We start from the raw sequence: 20,843 nt of genomic DNA on the forward strand, positions 1-20,843 counted from the left end.
AGAAAATATTTAACTTGTTTTTATACAGATTAGTTTAATGGCCATTATATATTAATATTTGCCATCCTTATAAGGTGATGACCTTAAATCATCTGTGATTTCACATGCTCTAAATTATAGTAACAATATTGATGGCTGCTGTCCAATAGTTCTTTTTCTTCCTACACATTCACCCTATTTAAGTCACTACTGCAGTAGGAGAAATAGAGCTGGAATTTTAAATTACACTGGATTTTATCTAAATTTTGTATCTTTTTAAATTTTTGTGCACTGACATTATAAAATTTAAATTTGGTTTAAAAGAATCAACACATTTTAATCTATTATAAAAATGATGATTAAAAACTATTAATCCATTATTAAAACTTTTCTTACTCGTAATAATCTGCAGCTTTCCGCAATGCAGTCTTAACATCATCTGGAAATTCCCCTGGATCATGGGTACCTGCACAGGCAACACTTTTACCCTTGGAGTGATATACATTTCCAAGATTATACAGAGCTCTTGCTTCTCCCACCTATAAATAAAAATAAAACACTCTATAAAGTTCTTATGCCACATACAGTAGCTATTCACTTAATTGAATGGTAAAATAAATCTCTTATTTCCTGTTGTGAGAAGTAGCGGTTTTCACTATTATATACTACCCCCACACTATCCCCTGTTCACATCTTACACATTTATGAGTTTAGTATTATGTCACAGAACAATATTTTCCCAAAAGCCCATTCATTCACAAAAGGATACTTTTTGATCTCAACAATGCTACTACAGTCAGAAAGATAACAAGATTATCAAAAAAACGCATACGCTCTCCCAATGTTTTTTTTAGATTGGGTCAGGGAGAAACACAGAAGACATCTGCCTAAAGATACTGTGGTAACCAACTGATAAGCTTGAAGAACTTGATCAAAACAGTATTATTCTATTGCTGACATCAGGTTCATCTTAAATTTGTAGCATTATTCAAAATAACAGATACTGTTTTTTTTCTTTCAATACTGACTGTAGGAATTGTTCTTACCTTATCATTTAAATCTCTTGAAATATCAAGGTGCCTCTGACAGCAGACAATTGCTTCTTCAAAATTCCCAAGGACCTTTAAGGTATTTCCCAAGTTGCCACTAGCTTTAGCTTCTCCTAGCTGATCCCCAATTGTTCTGAAAATTGAACACTCAGTCAATCCTTCTGTTTTTCTGTTAAAAAGTCAGCTCAATGTACTCAATTTGAGTAGCAGAAACACTTTTATTAAACTTTATTTGTGTTTGCAACTGTACACTTACTGTGCTTAAAACATTTTTACCCATAGCCTTAAGGATTCTAATTCAGATGATTTCTTTTTCCTAGTTCTTTTTTCTCAGACATGGATCTTCAAATCTACCAGTACTCCCAACTAGTTTGTCTAATCATTAGAAAAGATGAGAAGAGTAAAGCAACACCCGGTGAACCATATTGGGGAAAGATTATACTCCACATCCATGTATGAATGCCACTGAATTTGGACATATTTAATACATTTGGCTGAACTGTTATTTCTGGGATTTACTTCCAAGTTACAAGTATAACATTACACTGTGGATATAGTATATTCCAGATAGAATGTATTTTAGAAATTGGTCAAACACTCAATTATATAGTCTAAAATATATTTTAAAAGTAATGTAAGATTATTGTGAGGGTTCAATTCTGTATGTCATTTCTTGTGAATACAATTTAATGCCTAAGACAAATTACGTGTGTCATTCTCCTGAACTTTAAACCTTCCTATATATTATTCTGAGTAGTTCCTGATAACAAATTTCACTTATATGGCTAAGATAACCTGCCCTATCTGACAGCTCTGTTGTCATATGTGATGGAGAAATTTTTGGCAATATTTAATTGAACAAACTTTTAATCATCATCACAAAATAGTGATATCTAGATCAGTGCTTCCCAAACCTGGGTAAATTACCCAAAATTGGGTAAAAGTGGTTTTTCACTGGGTAATGACACACAAACCCATTTACAATAGAGACATTTACACCGACTTAAAATTGCCACGTGTACTAAAATATATTCCAAAATCTCCCAAAGTATTCCTATTAAGATGAAAAACAATGAAATTGCCAATGGTAATTTGCTGAAATGACATAAAAATCATTCAGTGATATTGTTTTTATAATACAGGTAGTCCTCGAGTTATGATCATTCATTCAGCAACTGTTCAGAGTTACGACAGTGCTGAAGGGACTTATGACTGGTTCTTGAAGTTTGGCTGCTGCAGCACCCCTGCAGTCATGGGAACAAAATGTGGGCATTTGGCAAGCAGCTCACATGACATGATTTTGTTATTCCATCTTATTACAACAAAGAGCATTCCTGGTAGCCATGCTGTGACTGTTTCTTGAACTGGCCTATCTTGAAGGGCTGACATAAAGGTACCAAAATCTGCATTTACCTTGCAAGAGTTAAATCATGGTGATGATATTCCAAAGCTTTTGCGTATTCATGCAAGTAGAAATAGGCATTGCCCAACTGGCTATAAATAGCACTGAGTGTTTTTAAGTCTTCAGTTCCAACCTGAACTGCAGCTTCAAAGAAAGATACCCCAGCTCGACAATCCCCTGCTTTACATAAGCGTTCCCCTTCCAAGGCAAGCTCCAGGCATGATGCTTCCATTCTACAAATATGAAACACAAGAACATTTAAGTTTTAAAAGAATGGTATTTCTTCTAGTAGTTATTGAGGAAAAATAAACATATTAATTTATTTCAAGTACTTATTGAAGCACTTATACTTGCATCACAAGTTTAAAACATATTATTAGCCATAGTTAAGGAAGGAGGGAGGTCATTGGGTATTGGCAGTGGGTAGCAACTAATGAGAGGGGCAAGTGTGCTGGTGGAATATGTAGTATTGAGTTATCAACAGGCAGTCCTCAGGTAATGACGACTCATTCAACAACCAAAGTTATGACAGTGCTGAATGAGCAGTACTTATGACCAGTCCTTGAAGTCCTGATTGTTGCAGTACTTCTGTTGCCATGTGATCATGATGTGGGCATTTGATGCCCGGCTTGTGATTATGACATTGCAGTGAGCCACATTCACATGATCAAAATTTCTCACATACCCTGCTGGCTTCCCACGAGCAAAGTCAATGGGGAAGCCGGCAGGAAGTCAGAAGTTGCTCCCACTCCTGCTGCTTTTTTGCCTGCCTATACTCCATAGCGCCTGCCTGCAGCACCCACGCTCAGCGCCTGCCCACAGCACCTCCCACTGACACTCGCTCATGCTGCAGAATGCCTGCCCACTGCGCCCTCTTGTGTATCCGTGGCCTGCTTACCTGGGACTCTTGCCTCTTCCCGTTTAACAACCCGTGCAGTTCTGGAGTTATAACAGTAACTGGGACTGCTGGGATTGCCATTGCTAAGTGATGTAGTCACGCGCTGTTGCACTTTATGATTGCATCACTAAGCAACAGAAATTTCGGTCCCAGTTGCTGTCGTAACCCGAGGACTACCTGTAACAATGGCAGTTAAGGGGTGGGAATGAGGGACATTCATAAAAGGGAAGGTGCTAGGAAAATTGGAGTGGATGAGGATCCCACAGGGTTATGCTGCTGTAGAAACTGCTGAGGGAGGAGTGGAGATGGGGAAATCCGAACCAAGTTCCTTGTAATATCCAGTTCACTGATTTTTCCAAACAAGTGTATTTATATTTAACATATCAACAAAATTGTTACAAGAATCCAATATTCAGGCCTTCTTATTCTAAAAAAAGACCTATATCCAGTCAACTTCCACCCTATTTTCCTGGTCTCCATCCTGCTCTTTATCTGACTTGAACTCTTATACAGGGTGGTAAACAAATTTGAGGAGAATTAAAAATCTGGGAGGAACGATCACATGTAAGCAACTTCTGGAGCCAGACTGTGCCATGCGCAAGATCCAGCCGTTAGGGCTCCTCTTCAACCATCTTTTTATTCATATAATTATAATAATAAATGTTTCTTTAAAAAAGAACACTCTGAGCAAGGATCATGTTTGATGCAGCATGTAATTATCTTGGACTATATTCTGAAGATAATCATTGCTCCCTACTTATCATATTTTCCTAATGCCCGATGAACTATTTAATGTGAGAATAAAAACACTTCTAATTATAACTTCACACTATGTCTTTTAATCTTATATTAACTTTTATTCTTTGTAACCACCATAAAACAGATCAGATAGAATATGAAGCTACTATTTCTATTTTAGTTTAATAGAAAGAATCTGTTAAATTAAAGGTGACAAAAATACAGAAATAAAACTAGCATCATAATTTAAAATTACAAATAAACAACTTACTGGAAAAACTGTAACATAAAGTCACAGAAATTAGTGGATACATAACTGAATTTATTTCAGTACACAGACTATATAATATGTTACAAATGCTATTTTATAGGAAGAACATCAGTAAATACTTTATTCTGAATTTAAGATTTACTTCCTCAGTGTTTTAAAGTTTTTGATAAAAATCACTACTAGAGATCACATATAAAATGAAACTACTGAAAGAATACCATACCTCTTAGCTTTCGACATTCCGCAGCCTAAACACAATGATATGACAGACATTCTTAACTTGTGCAGTAAAAATAAAATTTATATTTCATGCATGGAAAAAGCATCCCAGTTTGCCTACCTACAGCATACATTTAGCATTTCTCAGAAATAGCCAACAGGTATTTTCTTCCATTTTATTAAAATTATATAACAAAATAACAAAAGATTTAACCCTCTCTTATTGGGTAATGTTAACTAATCCTCTCCTCTCCAGAGAGGTTCTACCAGGGCACCTTATGTTAAATGCCACATCCAATTAAAATTAAGTGAATGTATTCCACCCCATACCTGAAAGGTACAATCCTATTAATGCAATAATAAATTGTATAATCACCATAATCACCATAATACCACTGATTCATTTTTGGCTTGTGAGTACACACACACGTACATGTACACATTTAATTAAAAAAGTTGTGAAAGTATCCATGTCTACACTTTTAAGAATTATCATTGTAAAAGAGACAGCTGTGTAATACAGTAGCAAAAAAGACAAATTGTAATTATTAATTTCTAAATAGCTCTATGATATTCTGCAGTTACCAGAGCACAACTTGACTATCAGATTCAGTTCTTAGTTTCAAACTTTAAGAAGTACTCAAGCAAACTGCAATAGGTTTGAAGCAGAAAAATGACAAGATTCACAGTCCTGGAAACTAAGAGACTGAAAGAACTCTTTTGTCTTGAGAAGGGGGGGGCAGATATAATATCTTAAAAGATGTCATGTGGAAGGCCAATCTGTTCTCTATCATCTCAGAGTGCAGGACAAGAAATGACATATTTAAGCTAAAGAACAGATTTCTGTTGAATGTTAGGAAAAAATTCCAAACCACTAAAGCAATTTGATGGTAGAGCCAGTTCTCAGAAAGGTGGTGAGCTCCTTTGCTGGATGCATTCAAGGAGGGTTGGACAGACATTTGTGACCTATACTTTAATTTGGATTACTGCACAAAACAAGAGTTCAGACTACATGACTCCTTCTAGCCTTATGTTTCTATGAAAACAGCTTCCTATTCCCACTGTCTTCTCCAGACTATATGAGCAATTATTCTGTAACCAAGTATTCAATAAAATAATACAATTTAATAATGTAGGACAGACCTCTGCAGTGCTTTGGGTTTGAAGACATAAATGTAGTACAAGTCTGCACTTCTTAAAAACAGCATCTTTTCCTTGGATCAGCTTTGGATTTAACGAAAACATGTGATCAAATAGAAGGTGCAAAGGGACTCCAACTTCTTTTGTGAACTTCTCTATGTTGCCTTACATAGCTGCAGCATGATCCTGTAAAAAGGTTTTTAGTTTATACAGTTGCAAACAAGTACTGTGTGTACACTTGCACATTCCAAAGCATGTTCTGCCTTTGAATCTGAAGCACTGCAGAGATAGGTGTATACTTTAAAAAAATCCTTCATTTGTTTGCAAAAACCAAGACAAGCAACGGTTTATCACATTACAGCCTTGTTTTGGATTCTAGGTATAATTATATTATGGATGCAGTGTAAATATTAAGATGTTGCAATTTATTTTTTAAAAAAATTCTCAATCTTTTAATTCTTCTCAAGCCTTAGCCCATTTTATTTGGAAATGCTGTAATTTCTATTATTTTAGAATACAAGCTAGTGTCATTCAATAATCATTTGAACCCACATTGTTTTGAGAAACAAAACCAAGCAAGCTGTGTTACCAAGCAAGTGGCCCTTTACTACAGTGAACAGATACAGCAGGTTCAAGTGTGATGATGATGCACAGGAGACAAGGTATATACTCCTACATTTAAAAAAAAAATCCTAAGAGCATTTTCCATCTTCCCATGTGGGAAGACGCACATGCTCCTTGATGAGGCAAGAAATAAATAAAACATTCTATTTCAAACATAGAGAAGTTCACAAAAGAAGTTGGAATCCCTTTGCACCTTCTATTTGATCACATCTTTTCGTTAAATCCAAAGCTGATCTAAGTGTCATAAGCACTCCTCTCATATTGCCATCTTTGCTCTGTTTAAAAAATAATGCCTTTAACATTCTTCAGGGTTGCTGTGGCTGGGCTAGCTTAGTCTCCTTAAACATATCCTGCATTTTCCTGGAACTGTGTGGCTCTGTGAATGCCCAGGAAAACATGCAGCTTCTTTAAAGAGACACTCACAAGCATGGCATGCATGACTATGCCTGTTCCAAACCACCTTTTCAGTTCTGGATCAAAAACGCTGCACATATTTTCTAACCATCAACACTGTTGATTTAGAAGATAATAAATATAATAAAACCCCATACAGAAACAAAAGATATATGGGTTATAAACGAATAAGTACGATTCATGTAGTTACTGACGGCATAAAAGCTGAAAAATCCAGCATTTTTGAACTGAACTAACATTAGTTCCAGCCCAGAAATAGAGGCTGGAACAAGTAAAGCACATCTATATGCAGAAATTCATTGTTGCAGACTTATCTTAGTAGCTTTGTCAAAGTCTACATTTTAAAAAAATCAATTGATACTGTGATGGTGATACAAGTGCAAGATTCATTTTATTCTAGATGAACAAAGAGGGATGGGCAATTTATTTATTTATTGATTTATTAAACTTGTCCCCACCCATCTCCCCCCAATGGGGGACTCTGGGCGGCTTACAACATATTAAAACAATAAATAAACATACAATTAAAATTTATAACAGGACACATTTACAAAGAATAAAAGGAAAAAATCCAGGAGGCTGATGGAAGCAACACCAGGCCTCTAGAGGGCTAGCCAACCCTACATCTGATGACCTCCCTCCCCACCCCAGGCCAGATGGCAGAGCCAGGTCTTCAAGTCCCTCCGAAAGGCCGGGAGTGAGAGGGGCCTATCTCACCTCCGGGGGCAAGATGTTCCAAAGGGCGGGGGCTACAGCAGAGAAGGCCCGCCTTCTGGACCCCGCTATTCGGAGTTCTTTTGCCGAGGGGGTCCGGAGCATGCCCTCTCTGTGTGATTGGGTGGGACGGGTTGAAATTGTGGGGCAGAGGCAGTCCCTCAGGTAACCTGGCCCCATGCCATGTAGGGCTTTAAAGGTGATAACCAACACCTTGAACTGGACCAGGAAGCAAACTGGTACCCAATGCAGCTCACGGAGCAATGGTGTTATATGGGTCCTTCTTTGGACCCCAAAAATAGCTCGCGTGGCTGCATTCTGGACCAGCTGAAGCTTCCGGATACTCTTCAAGGGTAGCCCCATGTAAAGCGCATTGCAGTAGTCTATCCTGGAGATAACAAGGGCATGAGTGACTGTTTGAAGGGCATCCCGATCCAGGAAAGGGCGTAACTGGTGCACAAACCGGAGCTGTGCAAAAGCCCTCCTGGCCACGGCTGCCACCTGCTCTTTGAGCAGGAGCCGTGAGTCCAGGAGGACCCCCAAATTACACAATGGGTCTGTCTGGGGCAGTGCTACCCCATCCAGCACCAACGATGACAATGTCCCGGATACAGAGGAGCCATTAACCCACAGCCACTCCGTCTTACCAGGGTTCAGCTGGAGCCTGTTGTTCCCCATCCAGACCCTTACAGCCTCCAGGCACCGTTAGAGAATTACCTACTGCTCTCTTTTCTTGCATTACCTTCTACTTTGATAAGCCATTCCCTATTCTCATAATACCACTTAGGCATTGGAATTTGCTACCACTATGGACTTGCATTTTTTAATCTAAAGAAATCAAGTGTAAGTATATACATCTATATCCCAGAACACAATCGTGTTCTTTGGAATGGGTTTCTGGATTATTCTTCCTGTTAATATGTGTGCAAATACTTTCAGTTGGAATCTTAGAAGACATCTGAAATGTAAGCTAATGAAAACAGCCTTTACCCACAAATGGCTACCTCTAACATTAATTTAATCTTAGAACAATGAACCAGGTACAGCTGTCAAATATCATTCCTCACCTACACAGTTTCCATAGCATGGCTCAGCACAGACAAAAATAAGGAAGCTTCAATCAATATTTGGAACAGTAAACAAGCAGAGTATTGTCAAGAGTCTACAAGCACCTGGAAGGAGTCAGTCATGGATGAACTCTAACTTGGCAATTAAACTGCATATAATGGAACAACAAAGATACTATAAAAGGACTTTGAGATTTCATATAACTTAGGTGTTAATCATACATATACTGACCCTTTGAATTATTGTGGAAAATTAAAGTAAGCATTCAGATGCAAGCCTTAAGTTAATTTTTCAGTGTATTAGAAAATTAGTATATATGCTTACCTGTAACGAACATGAAACGAATTACCTTCACACATGTTTAACAAAACATCTTCTTCCATCAATTCACATTCTGAATGAATATATTAGCAACTATACAACATATAGGACAATCACCAGGGTATGAAAAGATGTTCTCATAACAGTGTCCCAATATGTTATTAAGACTTGGAGTTAATAAACTGCAAATTCCTGCTGTAGTATTCTTCCTTAATGAGAAAGGGAGATTCTTTGCAGATACCACTTATACTTCAGAAGTCGGATTACAATCTGCGTCTGTCATTCAGTCAGCTGTATTTCTGCAAAGAGAATACAGAATGCTCTATTTCCAACTTTATTTTTATAACATGACAGTGTCAAATTAATGTAAAAAAATTAAGATAGCTATGCTTAGCATAGATATAACAAATGAAATTCTTGCATAAAGAAAGCTTAGAAAGCAAACCTTTCTCACACATATACACAAGTTTTAGTACATACATCCTTAAATACTATTTTATAGATTAGTTATAAAGAAATAATTTAGAGAGACTTCTCAAAGCATGATGTTCTCTCCTCTTTTGATCTAGACAATCCTATGTTAAAAACTTTATTTGGAAAAGTGGTAGCAAAACTATTTTTTTGTTTTTTTGTTTTACATAGTTTTTAATTTAATTTAGTGGTTAAGGTACCAGGCTAGAATCCAGAAGACTGTGAGTTTTAGTTCCACCTTAGGCATGAAAGCCAGCTGGCTGACTTTGGGCCAGTCACTCTCTCTCAGCCCAACTCACCTCACAGGGTTGTTATTGTGGGGAAAATAGGAGGAGGAAGGAGTATTAGGTATGTTTGCCGCCTTGAGTTATTTATAAAAATAATAAAGGCGGAATAAAAAAATCTTTTAAAAAATTGCTGCAAGGAAACGAATAGAAAAATAACAGAACGAGGACTGGATATCACACTATTTCATATATTTCTACTACAATTGTACACAAAATGGAAAATGTGCTTTGTTTCAACCCTGAAACAAATACAGTGACTTCTGGAAATTCCACTGAACTTCAGCAGAAACAAAACCTGGAATGTTTTTGTTTTTCTATGTTTTGGCCAAAACAAACCCACAGAGATCTTGGGTTTTACTGGTCAAGGCTGGTGCACAGCAAACTTTCTGTATTCTGCCACTACCTTTTCCACAGGGTCTGTTCATTTGTTACTCAATAGACAAAGCAGCTCTCAGTAAGAACTATCTCTCTAGACAGCCTGCCCATCAATTTTCCTTCTCTTCCTCCCTGCCCTGAGCTGCTACCGATGTCCAGATAGCAAAAGGAGGGAGAGATATAAGCTCTGTGGCCCATGAAGGACACAGCGGCTACAAGGGGCTATTCCCTCTACGTTTTTTTTCACTGCTTCTGCCATCACCACAGGAGTCATAGGCACATGCTCCTCCAAAGAATAACCCTTGGATTTTTACCACTTGTGTTTGGATGTTTCCATACATCTCTGGAATAAAACAACTGTGTTTTATTCTATATCCAGACCAAAAAAGCATGTTTTGGTTCAGGCACAAACTACAAGAAACCACCTGTTCTGCGCAGGAGAGTCTGTGTAAACAAATATTTCAGTGAAAAGAATGAAGCTTGGCAACGTCATTCACTACTCCTTCCTCAGCACTCTAGTTGCTAAATGGTAGCTGATGGCTTAATTTATTTTATAAGCACAGATTTGTTCAACTGCTATTCACCTTTAAAACAAATTACTTAGTTGCAAAACACAGGATTTATATAGCTTAAAATGATACCATAAACATCTGATTATGCAAACCACACAGAATAAAATATATTTAAAGAGAAATGTTTCCTTAGTACTTTCCTTAGATTCAGAGGACACTCATCTGTGAGCTAATACTACAAATCCTATTTATTTGTAAGTAAATATCACTCAATGAAATGCATTTATTTCCAAATAGATATATGAGAACAAATAGGCCTCAATGTCCAGAACCTTTTATAAGAAAGGATGATTGGTTACTGGATACAGTTTCTCAGTGATATGAAAAATAAGTATCAATGCTATTGGGCTAGAAGTCCCATCAGCGTTTTTAACTTATGAACTGACAAATTATAGAGTTCTGGCTAGAGAATTAGTTCATCCTATGGACTATGTGTTGATATATTGCAATGACATTCACTATTTCTTCAGTCTAGAACAGCATGGTGAACCTTTTGGGCTCGGCATGTCAAAAATTTGGAAAATGCCTAACTTGACTTTGCTGGTGTGTCACCCCCCCTCAACAAATGAAACAATTCTTTACATATTCATTTATTGTTAAAAAAATACAGTCCAATCATGTGTGGTGCTATGTATTATGTAAAGAAACATCAAATAATTACAAAAATGAAATACGGGTAAAACAAACTCAGTTTTTTTGGTAACTCAAACAGGGAGAATAGTTGGTTTTGATGAATGCTGGCGTGTCACCCAAACGTCGTGGTGTGTCACCTTTGATACGCATGTCATAGGTTTGCCATTACTGTTCTAGAAGAATATTACTTTGAATCAAGGATTACAGTACATGGACAATCTTGACATGAGCACCCCATAAGAATGAAAATGAGGACTTCAGAGTATATCAAATATTTAGGGTCAACAACAGGGGACACAGTAAACAGTGTCAGAATTTTTAGGAGGAGGAAAAGGGTTCAACTGGCAAAAGAGAATAGGAGAAAAAGCAAGAAACTCCATAAAATAACTGCATTTATTTATTTATTTGACTTGCATAGCCACCCATCTTATGTACCATAACCTTGGGCAGCTCACAGAACAACAATAAAAACATAAAACTATTTTAAAAACCACAAAAACTCCCAGTGCCACAAAGCAACACCTCTTCACACACCTACATTCAACTGTACTGGGCTCCAGTCTCACTCTACCTCAATGCTTGCTGAGTTTCCTCTCATCCAAGGACAGCTCTTCCCAGGGATTTCCTTACATAGTATCACACTGTGCTGGCTGAATTCACAGCACTAAAGCAAAACCCACGATTCTTGCCAAGCACATTTATTTCTCAAAAAACATTACAGTAATATTTCTTTAACCTTGTCAAAGCTTCATCTGTTGCAGCTGTGTCCATACTAATTCTATAATCACTAAGCTAATTTTTTTGCCTTGCATTATGGAATTTGCAAACAGATCCTAAGTATTTTTATCCGTAAGTAAAACTTACCTAGCTTAGTGGAACTCGCATCCCAGCTGAAAATCATTGCTAAGCTGCAAAAATAAAAGCCTTATCTCAGTTTAGAAATCTCAGCCCTCCTCTATCCAAACCTAGGTTGAAAACATTCATGCCATGATTTTAAGGGCTGGTTCATACACAATACTAAGTAATAGGGAATGGATTCATACATTTCAGATTTGTTTAAATACTCCAGGATCCAATTAACTTTCTGAAATGTCCTATTATGTAACACCATAGGAAAATCTAACACTCTGGCAGAAAGAAAATATATCTCTGATACATAGCTTTATTTGAACCTAGTTGAAACAGAAAAATCATTACAGCGATGTTCCATCTCTACACATATTCAAGTCTTTCCAAAGTATGACAACATTAATAAAACACTGGGTTTGGCAAAAACTTTTATTATAAATTACAATTAAACTCTGCGTTTCAGAAATGAGATATATAAACATAATCTTAAATGGAATAAAAAAACTGCACCACTTGCATTTTCTCTCAGTCCAGAGAAAAAGCAAATCAACCACTAATAATTTTTTTAAAATTTCTATCTCTATATCATTATTTTGCTCTAGAACAATTGCTGGTTTTGGCTGCTATAGCAAAAATAAGAAACTTGTTAAAAACTAACAGATGAATTAAGATTGTTAAGCTTCCATGCCTATGATTGAGTCAATGAAAATGTAATAAATATGTCAGTCTGTGAGGCACTAAAAGGCTGACTGCATTTCTGTGTAAAACTTCCCTACCTATTCATCATAATAAATGACTAGCTTAATTTGAAATGTTAAAGTCCCATTCGGATTGGGTCACTTGTTTTGATAGTTCAAGATTACTACCCTTAAACTGTATGACAAAATATAGTCAATAAGCACTTTTATCTGTCAAGGGGAGCCATGTACCACAGTCTTATACACATTTAATCAAAAGCAAGTACCACTGAGTTTCTAAATGTTATATGATTGCAGCCTTCAGCATATACCTTCTTCCCAGTAAAATCAGTGGAATAAATGGGTAATATCGCAACATGTTCTGGAATACCACTTCAAGATAATGTTTTAAGATTTTCAATTCTGGCCTGCATTATAAACATGATAAAGCATTTCAAAATTTAAAAATGTAAACAAAACCATTCAATAAAAATATCATTGTTCTTAAAGATTGGAATCAAAGTTGAATTACATTAAAACCTTTTTAAAATTTTGGGTAGAATAAAAAGCTTCATCTGGCCCCGTAACAATAGTCTGGTTAAAACCTCTCTGGGCTTATGACTTCTAAAGACAGAAATGAACAAATCCTTCCTATAAACATTTGTAGCTCAAGCTTAAAAACAGAACTTATCAAAGCTAATTCAGTTCTGGTACAATGTATTCTCAGTGACTAGTTCCAGCCACATTCTGTCCCACTTGAGTAGACTTCACTGTCAGCCCAATATAACAGATCTTAGTATTCCAGGTAAGAAATTACCAGACTATGAATAACTGGCCATTTTACCTTGCACTAGAAAGACCATAGTTGGTATATTAATCTACATTAATATAAATCAACAGATTTAGATTTGAAAAGCAGTACTGTATCCTCCAAAGAGCAAACAGGAAAACAGAAATTCTATCCAAAGCATTTTGAATGCCAGATCCTCAAACTACTGAATTATCAATTATCCTACTACCAAAACCAGGAACCTATTTAGTATCTCCACTATCTTAGATAACTGAAGTTAAAGAGAATAAAACTCAGCATCATTAGTGTGCTGATAGCACCTCAGAACAATACCAATATTTTTATCCAGTCCCAGATTTTCATTTCCAAGATCCCAACCAAAAGGCATAGCTATCCATATACAGGGGGACAACAGCACACACTGTACATCATGACATCATAATGCAAATGATATAAGTTATATACTTGTATCAGACACCATGATGTGACACAAGCAGATTATATAATCATATTTATGCGGTACAATCATTTTGACATCACTGTGGCTTATAATAGATGTTTATGCCAGCAGTGTATCATGGCCAATAGTATGAAAACTGCTGAGTAGTCCAGGGAACTAACAAGAGCAATCTCTACCCCAGCATATTATTTAGAGTTGTGCATTCTTCAGAAGTACAAGCCTGAGAAGAATGCAGAGCACACACAGCTACATTCTGTGAATTTCATTAACGCAGCATAAAATAGTTATTCACTGAAAGCTCATTAACAACTTCTGGTATCACTTTGAAGGTTTGCAAGATCAACAGCTACAAGACAACTCACATGAGGGAAACTGTAAAACAAGCAAAGCACAACTGAGAGAACAAATCAAAACATGTACCATAATCTACAGACCTTGAACACCGATTCTTAAAACCCACACCATACTGTGGAACACAAATGCAATTTTGCTAATTTTATTTATACATTTAACAAACTTATCAATTACCTATGCATTCTGTGGTAATCTATACACAGAAATTAATGTATTGCTGAAATCCTGAAGTTAATTACTACAAATACTCTTTGTTTAGCAACTACCTTGATTAGCAACTGTTCGCAATTATGATAGTAATAAATGGTAGTAAAAAAAATCATTTTTTGACCAATGCACACACAACCAGATTTCTGCATCTGACAACAATGCAGTGAGAGTAACGCTGGCAAAGCTGCACAAGATAATTTTATCTAAAAGAGACAGCAGCAATGAGCTATCTTCACAGCATCTCTCAGTCACATGTTTGCTTAGTGACCATTTCACTTAACAACAAGTTGTTGGAACAGATTGTGTTTGCTAAATGAGGAGTTGGTCTAGTAGGTGCATGAAATTCAATAGGGAACTCTCTCTAGGTTAGCGTGCAGAGTCTTTGGCTCATGGGGCTTTCCTCCTCATCCCATCTCGTCTTCCATACAATAAAAATTATTTTTAATCCAACAAAAATTGGATTAAAGAAAGTCCTATTTTAAAAAATCTGTTACACACAAGTAGATTTTCAACAGCAGGGCAGTTGGGGAAATAAGGGTTATCCCTTCTTTTCTCCACACTGCAAGCCACTGAAATTCTTTCCGCCAGAAAGAATTATACCTCCACATCAATCTTGGTAAGTATCACTCAGCTGTAGATTTAATTAGGGCTAATCCTAACCCTAACCCCACCCTCTAGCCAGCAATGTATCTTGAATGGACCAGGTTGAGAAAGGCTGGTCTAATAATCAGAACAAGGAGGGCAGTTTTCACTAGAAATTACATCAGAAACTGTTGACAATCCATTTTAAAAATTAACCATTCATGGCAAGGCACAGAGATATCTTTTTCATGCTGGCACTACCAGTATCATAACAAGAACAAATGGGTAACAATAGAAAGCACCAAAAACCAATAACTCTTGTTCAATTCTTACTCAGCTATCCTTAGTGCAAAATGCTATTTCTCAGCCTCAGTTCCTTATCTGTAAATGAAAAATGTAACATTAACACCTTCAAAATTTGCAGCAAAAAAGATAAACATGCCACAGCACAACCCTCCATAAAGCATGTCTAAATCTACTTTCTTCAATTATTTTAAGAATGCTACATTGTAGTCAATGTTAACACATGGCATTTTATGATAATTAAATGGTAAATAGTAACAGTATTAAAATAAGATCCAAAACTTAGCAGATCAATCATTCTTCCTCAATTCTGTGGGTGTAATGCATGGCTGTTCTTAGTAGGAGCAATTTGTTTAGCAATTCTGATCATGAATACAGTAAGATTCTAGTTAGTGACTCTTTTTCACTAAAAATGGAATACAAAACAGCTAATAAAACTGAAAGCTAGAATTATAATTACACACATATAAATTAAAAACTCAAAACAGAGAGAGCAAGTGTGCTGCAATACTTAAGATTTTGGACTAGGCTCAAAGAGACCCAAATTTAAGATTACACTCAGCTATGAAAGCTCACTAGGTGACTTTGGGCCAGACACTCTCAACCCAACCTCCCTCACAGTATTAATACTGAGAAAAATGTACTATGTACTTTTTGTTAAACACTTCAAAGTAAAATTGGATATAACTGTAAATGTATTATTATTCAATAAAATATGCAATAAGCACCCAAGAAAAATAAATCTAATTTCAGAGAAGAAAACAGCTTAAATTCAAAATCTCCACCTGACCCAAAACAACTCTGGCTGTCAGCTGAACAAAACCAAAAAAAAAAAAAAAAATACTATTTCTGAGAACAGCCTGCTATACCTTGTGATTCTACCAGATGCATCTCTGAAGTTGGCAAAAGAAAAACACCTCCTCACTGATGTTAAAGCCAGGACACACTCATATGAGAATGTGGTCCTATAGATAATTTGATTGCCAGGTGGACATGACTTTTAAAGTCATAAAATCACTTTGAATTATTGCATCTGGAAAGAGCTGTTATATTTCAATATAATAACTTGACCACAGCATCTAGGCCTGGAAGAAACTTCTGAAATTTTTTTCAACAGCAACCCTGTGTCAAGAACACCAAAACAACACTTAGATCTTCTAGGGGAGCACAATCCCATCCAGCATTGAATCAACAATGCCAAATCTGCCTCATCCAGTCCATGACTTACATCAGACACTAATTCAGAATTTGAAGATCTCCCTTGGATTTTATTGGAATAGATAAATATAATTAGTTGTCATCAATCTAAATTATTCCATAAAGTTATCTTTGAAATCGGTTTACATAATATGAGTAAGATATTCAAGTATTATTAATGACCAGAATCCATGCAATATGTTCAGCCTTCGGAAGTAACTTTTATGAGAAGCAGAGAACTAGTAAAGCCCTCATTATGGATGAAAACTCCCCAAACCCTAGCTAATATTTTCTACATTAAAAGATAGTCCAGAGTTTTAAGGACTCGCAGCAAGCTTTACTGGTTTTAGTTATAACTTCTGAATGGCAAATTCATAATGGCAAATCAGACCTATTATTTCATCTGCATTAATTTTTTTACCTGCTGGAGAAAATGTACTACACATATTCAATAATTATGAGGAGAAATAATAAAAATGGCTAAATATTAAACAAGTGCTAGAAACAGAACTTTGGCACAACTATACCTACACAAACAACTTTATAATGAAAGAAGAACCTAGTTCTCTACAGGCTTCCAATCAAAGAGTAAGAATTGCACGGTAAGAGAACGCTTTTAAGCAACCTGTGTTAGGGGCATGGTAAAGTTCTTTTGGATCCTAGAAACATCCTGCATGACATCCATCTATGCCAGGACATCCCAACCCAAAAAGTTTAAATACAGATGAGGGGCCAACTTTCCGAAGACAACACAAATACATATCATTTCCAGAGCAGAGCAAAGAAAATAAATCGTGCCAGCATAATGCGAGAGGGGTTTGCTGATTTTCACCGAAACATACGAGGCACATCGTCTTGTTTTGCTTCTCCATTTTGGGATACTTATTGTTTTTTCCTACCCAGATAATGTCCATGTCCCTAAGTACGGGAAAACACATCTTCTCCCTTACCTCCGAGGCTTCTGACTAATGAAAATGCAGTCCTTTCCTAACAAACTCACGCGAATCCATTCCTGCTCCCTCCTCCCGGCATGGTTTTCTTCAAAATGGCTCCCCTTTAAATATCTCGACTCCCAGCCACAGGCAGCCCTCCTTCTCCCGGGTCCCACTATCTCGAGGGGCGGCTTCTTCCCTTTCCCTCATTTCTTCTCCACGCACACACAGGCCGCTGGCAAACTCCCCAGCAATACCAGGCTCAGCGGTGCCCACGAAGGGGATCCTCTTCTCTCACTTCATTTCAGTTGCTCCGGGAAGCTTGCGGAGGGCTGTCCCTCGATCTCCAGAGCTAACAGAGGTGTCGCAACCAACTTAAGGCTGAACCCCAAGACCCCAGAAAAACGGAAGGGGAGGGGCGCCCCACTTTGCTTTTCACCTGCCCAGTCAAGAGCGCTCCCCGGCCGCCTCCGTGCGTGACGAGGAAGGGAAAAAAAACGGCCATCCGCGCGCTCGCGCCACACAGCGCACGCGCCTTGCAGACATGCCCTTTTCTCTTATTTAAGGCGCAGTCTTACTTTTATCGAGCGCTGTTCCACCCACCGCAGTCCCCTCGGCATCTTTTGCATTGGCCAATCAGAAGAAGAGGGTGAAGTTGATGAGCCCTGCCCTCTCCCTCTTTGAACACCGTAAGGGTTTGGAGTCACGTGGGCATTTCCTAGGGTTAGATTTATATACCAAGGAGGTGGCGGGGGTAGAGGGAGTTAAAGCGGCAGCCTCCCTCGCTTCTCTTTCGGGCGGTTAGAAAAGGTCCGCCGCAAAGGAGGAGGGGTTACCTAAATGTATTGACAAGACCACGTAATATAGATTAGACCGCCCCTTCGTCACCTCTTTTTTTTGTACAATCGGTGGGAGTTCCCTGGCACTCCTGCACAAGGGAGTGTATAGAGAAGTGGTCGTCGTTCTGGATAGTGTGAGTGAAGCTCAGGACAGCGTCTGTGAAAAACCAGTCATGCCGCAAGTTGCATTTCCCCCCGTTGCTGAACTGGTTCAGAAAATTAATATACATGCCTCTGTTCTCTGGGAAGTGTTTTTAATTGCCTGTTATGCGTTGAGAAATATGCATCCCTCAGCCTATTATGACCTAGCTTTGGGTTCCAGCTGATTATTGCACGGAGTTCTTCTATGCATGCATACTACTACTGTATCTTTGGTTATTACTTTATTATTTGTATATCTTTGGGCTTTTTTCTCTCTTGTACACCATCCAAAGTTGTAAGTTGGGGCAATTAACAAATGTAGTAAGTAAATAAATACAGTTCACCTATCAAGTCCTTTTTGAGGATTCCCTCTAGAAAGTAGATAACCAAGAATTGCATTAATACCTTTCCTCGTTCATTTGCTGGATACATATCCTGCCTTTTCTTGGAGTCCAAGGTGATGTACATAGTACTGTCCAGTTTTTCCCCCACAACAGTAACCCTATGTTCAGACAATATTGTGTTTGCACAACTCTGATCCACAAACCAACGAACCACATTTTGGCCTACTTGAGTTACATGGATCCAGCTTGTTGAATTAACTATTAAGCAAGTCCAGAACTAATGATTAAGTATGGTTTTACCAAAGCTATGTAGCTGGGGATGGAATTTTCCTTTTTCCTTTTAAATTATAAAAGGAACGTTAATGAAATTGGTATGGCTACAGAAAGGGTGGGGTAGTAAAAATAATTACAGTTACTCACCAACAGTTCTTGGCACTAATTCAAAATAAATGTATTCACCCAGGAAGAGGTAGAGAGGAAACAACATCTGTAACTCTTGCTTGGCAGCCGGAACGTGCTCATCCAAAAAGCCTGCTGTGGTGGTGCAACGTATCTGGGACAAGGGTGTAGTCAACATAAGGGAACCATATTATTAAGTGTTTAACAGGCCACACATTCTAGAAAGCAATAGTTTGCTATTCCCTTCAGTCATGCAATATTATTTTTCTGTGATCCAACTACCAGAGATTCATGATCCTTTCTTACAATGAGTACCACATGCAATTTCTGCATTCATTCAGAAAAGTAGCTGCTTTTCTAAAATAAGTAACTAGATATCTTTTTAAGTATTTCACTGGGAATTTAGAGTTTCTGATATTTGCTTTTTATCAGTTAATCAGTGAAGCCTAATAAGCAAAGTAGGACAATCCTGATTCAGTATTTAGAGGAATACTGTTTGAACACTCCCTATATTTTAGGTAGGGATAGATAAAATTTTCTGGTCTCTTGCCAAATCAGTATATCCAATACAGTAGAACCGAATATACGTAGCTCAGGGTTGAACTGTGGAGTCAAATAATGTTACCTAATCGGGTAATGAAACATCTTCAAGCAAACAACCAAGCTCAGAGAACACCAAGGACTCCACAAATCAGTACATTTTTGCTTTTGAATAACATTCATTTGTTGGTTCAGCATCTTTGACCCTCTGCAACTTCGCTTTCTGATGTGTACATGTACCCTGTCCAACTATACATACATATAAATAGATATGCATAAATATTAGGGCTCCATGAAGTGTAGAGCCTTCTGTTTCTCACTGTGTGCTTGAGCCTTGTAACACAAATGTTGATAATGAATTGTAAGGAAATTTTTAAAAAATATATAGCTTAAAGAAAAACAACTTCCTTTGCTCTTTAATTAGAATAAACTTAACTGCTAGGAAGTGCAACTTTTAACTCCTAAAAACATTCCTTCAGATGAAAAGGACTGCCTTATTTGCATGCTGGTGGTAGAAAAAATACGTCTGCCATGGGGTAAGCATTAGCAAATATAATCAGCTGATTTCTTGTGCTAAGCATTGGAGGGAGAATGTGTATACGTAGGTCCAAGGCATCTGCCTTTTTTACTTTGTGCTCCTTTTTGTGAGACAGCATTCCTGTTGAGTGGCACAAGGCCTATTTCATACTTTGTTACAGTAAAACTGCTCCATAACAACTGTACATATGCTTGTCACATTGCTACTTTCCTCTTTAGGGAAGAGTTCTGCGTGATCTTAGGTATATCCTTCAGAAACTGGTCAAAAAGGGTCTGTGTATGTTATGGTTATACCTTTGGGAATTAGATTACTACAAAAAAAAATATAGTATCAAGAGCAGCATCAGCATCAACACTCACCAGCATTTATTATATAGTTGTTTGTTCAATTTACATTCTGCCTTTCTGTTGGCTTGCATATTCATGGTGGGTGTTTATTTTTGAAAAACCTGCCTGAAGAGGCCATTTCTCGGCTTCATGGACTTGTTGTGCTTTTGGTTCAGCACAGTAATGA

General features: G+C 37.4%; 1 protein-coding gene across 6 annotated transcripts in view; it reads right to left on the bottom strand.

Annotated features, from left to right (window-relative positions):
* The window catches only part of GPSM2 (G protein signaling modulator 2), a 35,612-nt gene extending 17,536 nt beyond the window's left edge, over positions 1-18,076 (bottom strand). The window contains exons 1-6 of one of the 6 annotated variants that reach the window (XR_003085374.2): positions 17,787-18,076; positions 8,841-9,136; positions 5,700-5,882; positions 2,442-2,663; positions 1,026-1,161; positions 376-518 (exon numbers count right to left, since the gene is read on the bottom strand). Coding sequence is in view for 5 of the 6 variants with exons in the window: in XM_025170590.2 (XP_025026358.1) it covers positions 376-518; positions 1,026-1,161; positions 2,442-2,663; positions 5,700-5,764 (566 nt within the window). In the remaining variant the exon portion in view is untranslated. Of the gene's footprint in view, positions 1-375; positions 519-1,025; positions 1,162-2,441; positions 2,664-5,699; positions 5,883-8,840; positions 9,137-17,547; positions 17,570-17,597; positions 17,620-17,786 lie in introns of those variants that run through there. The other 5 variants (XM_025170590.2, XM_025170592.2, XM_088153261.1 and 2 more) reach the window with 5 other exon arrangements.
* Positions 18,077-20,843: the final 2,767 nt, after the last annotated feature.

This window comes from Python bivittatus, unplaced genomic scaffold (assembly GCF_059951505.1).
Source record: "Python bivittatus isolate LINGU-HERP-01145 unplaced genomic scaffold, Pbiv_v1 ctg000700_np1212, whole genome shotgun sequence".
Lineage (NCBI taxonomy): Eukaryota > Metazoa > Chordata > Lepidosauria > Squamata > Pythonidae > Python > Python bivittatus.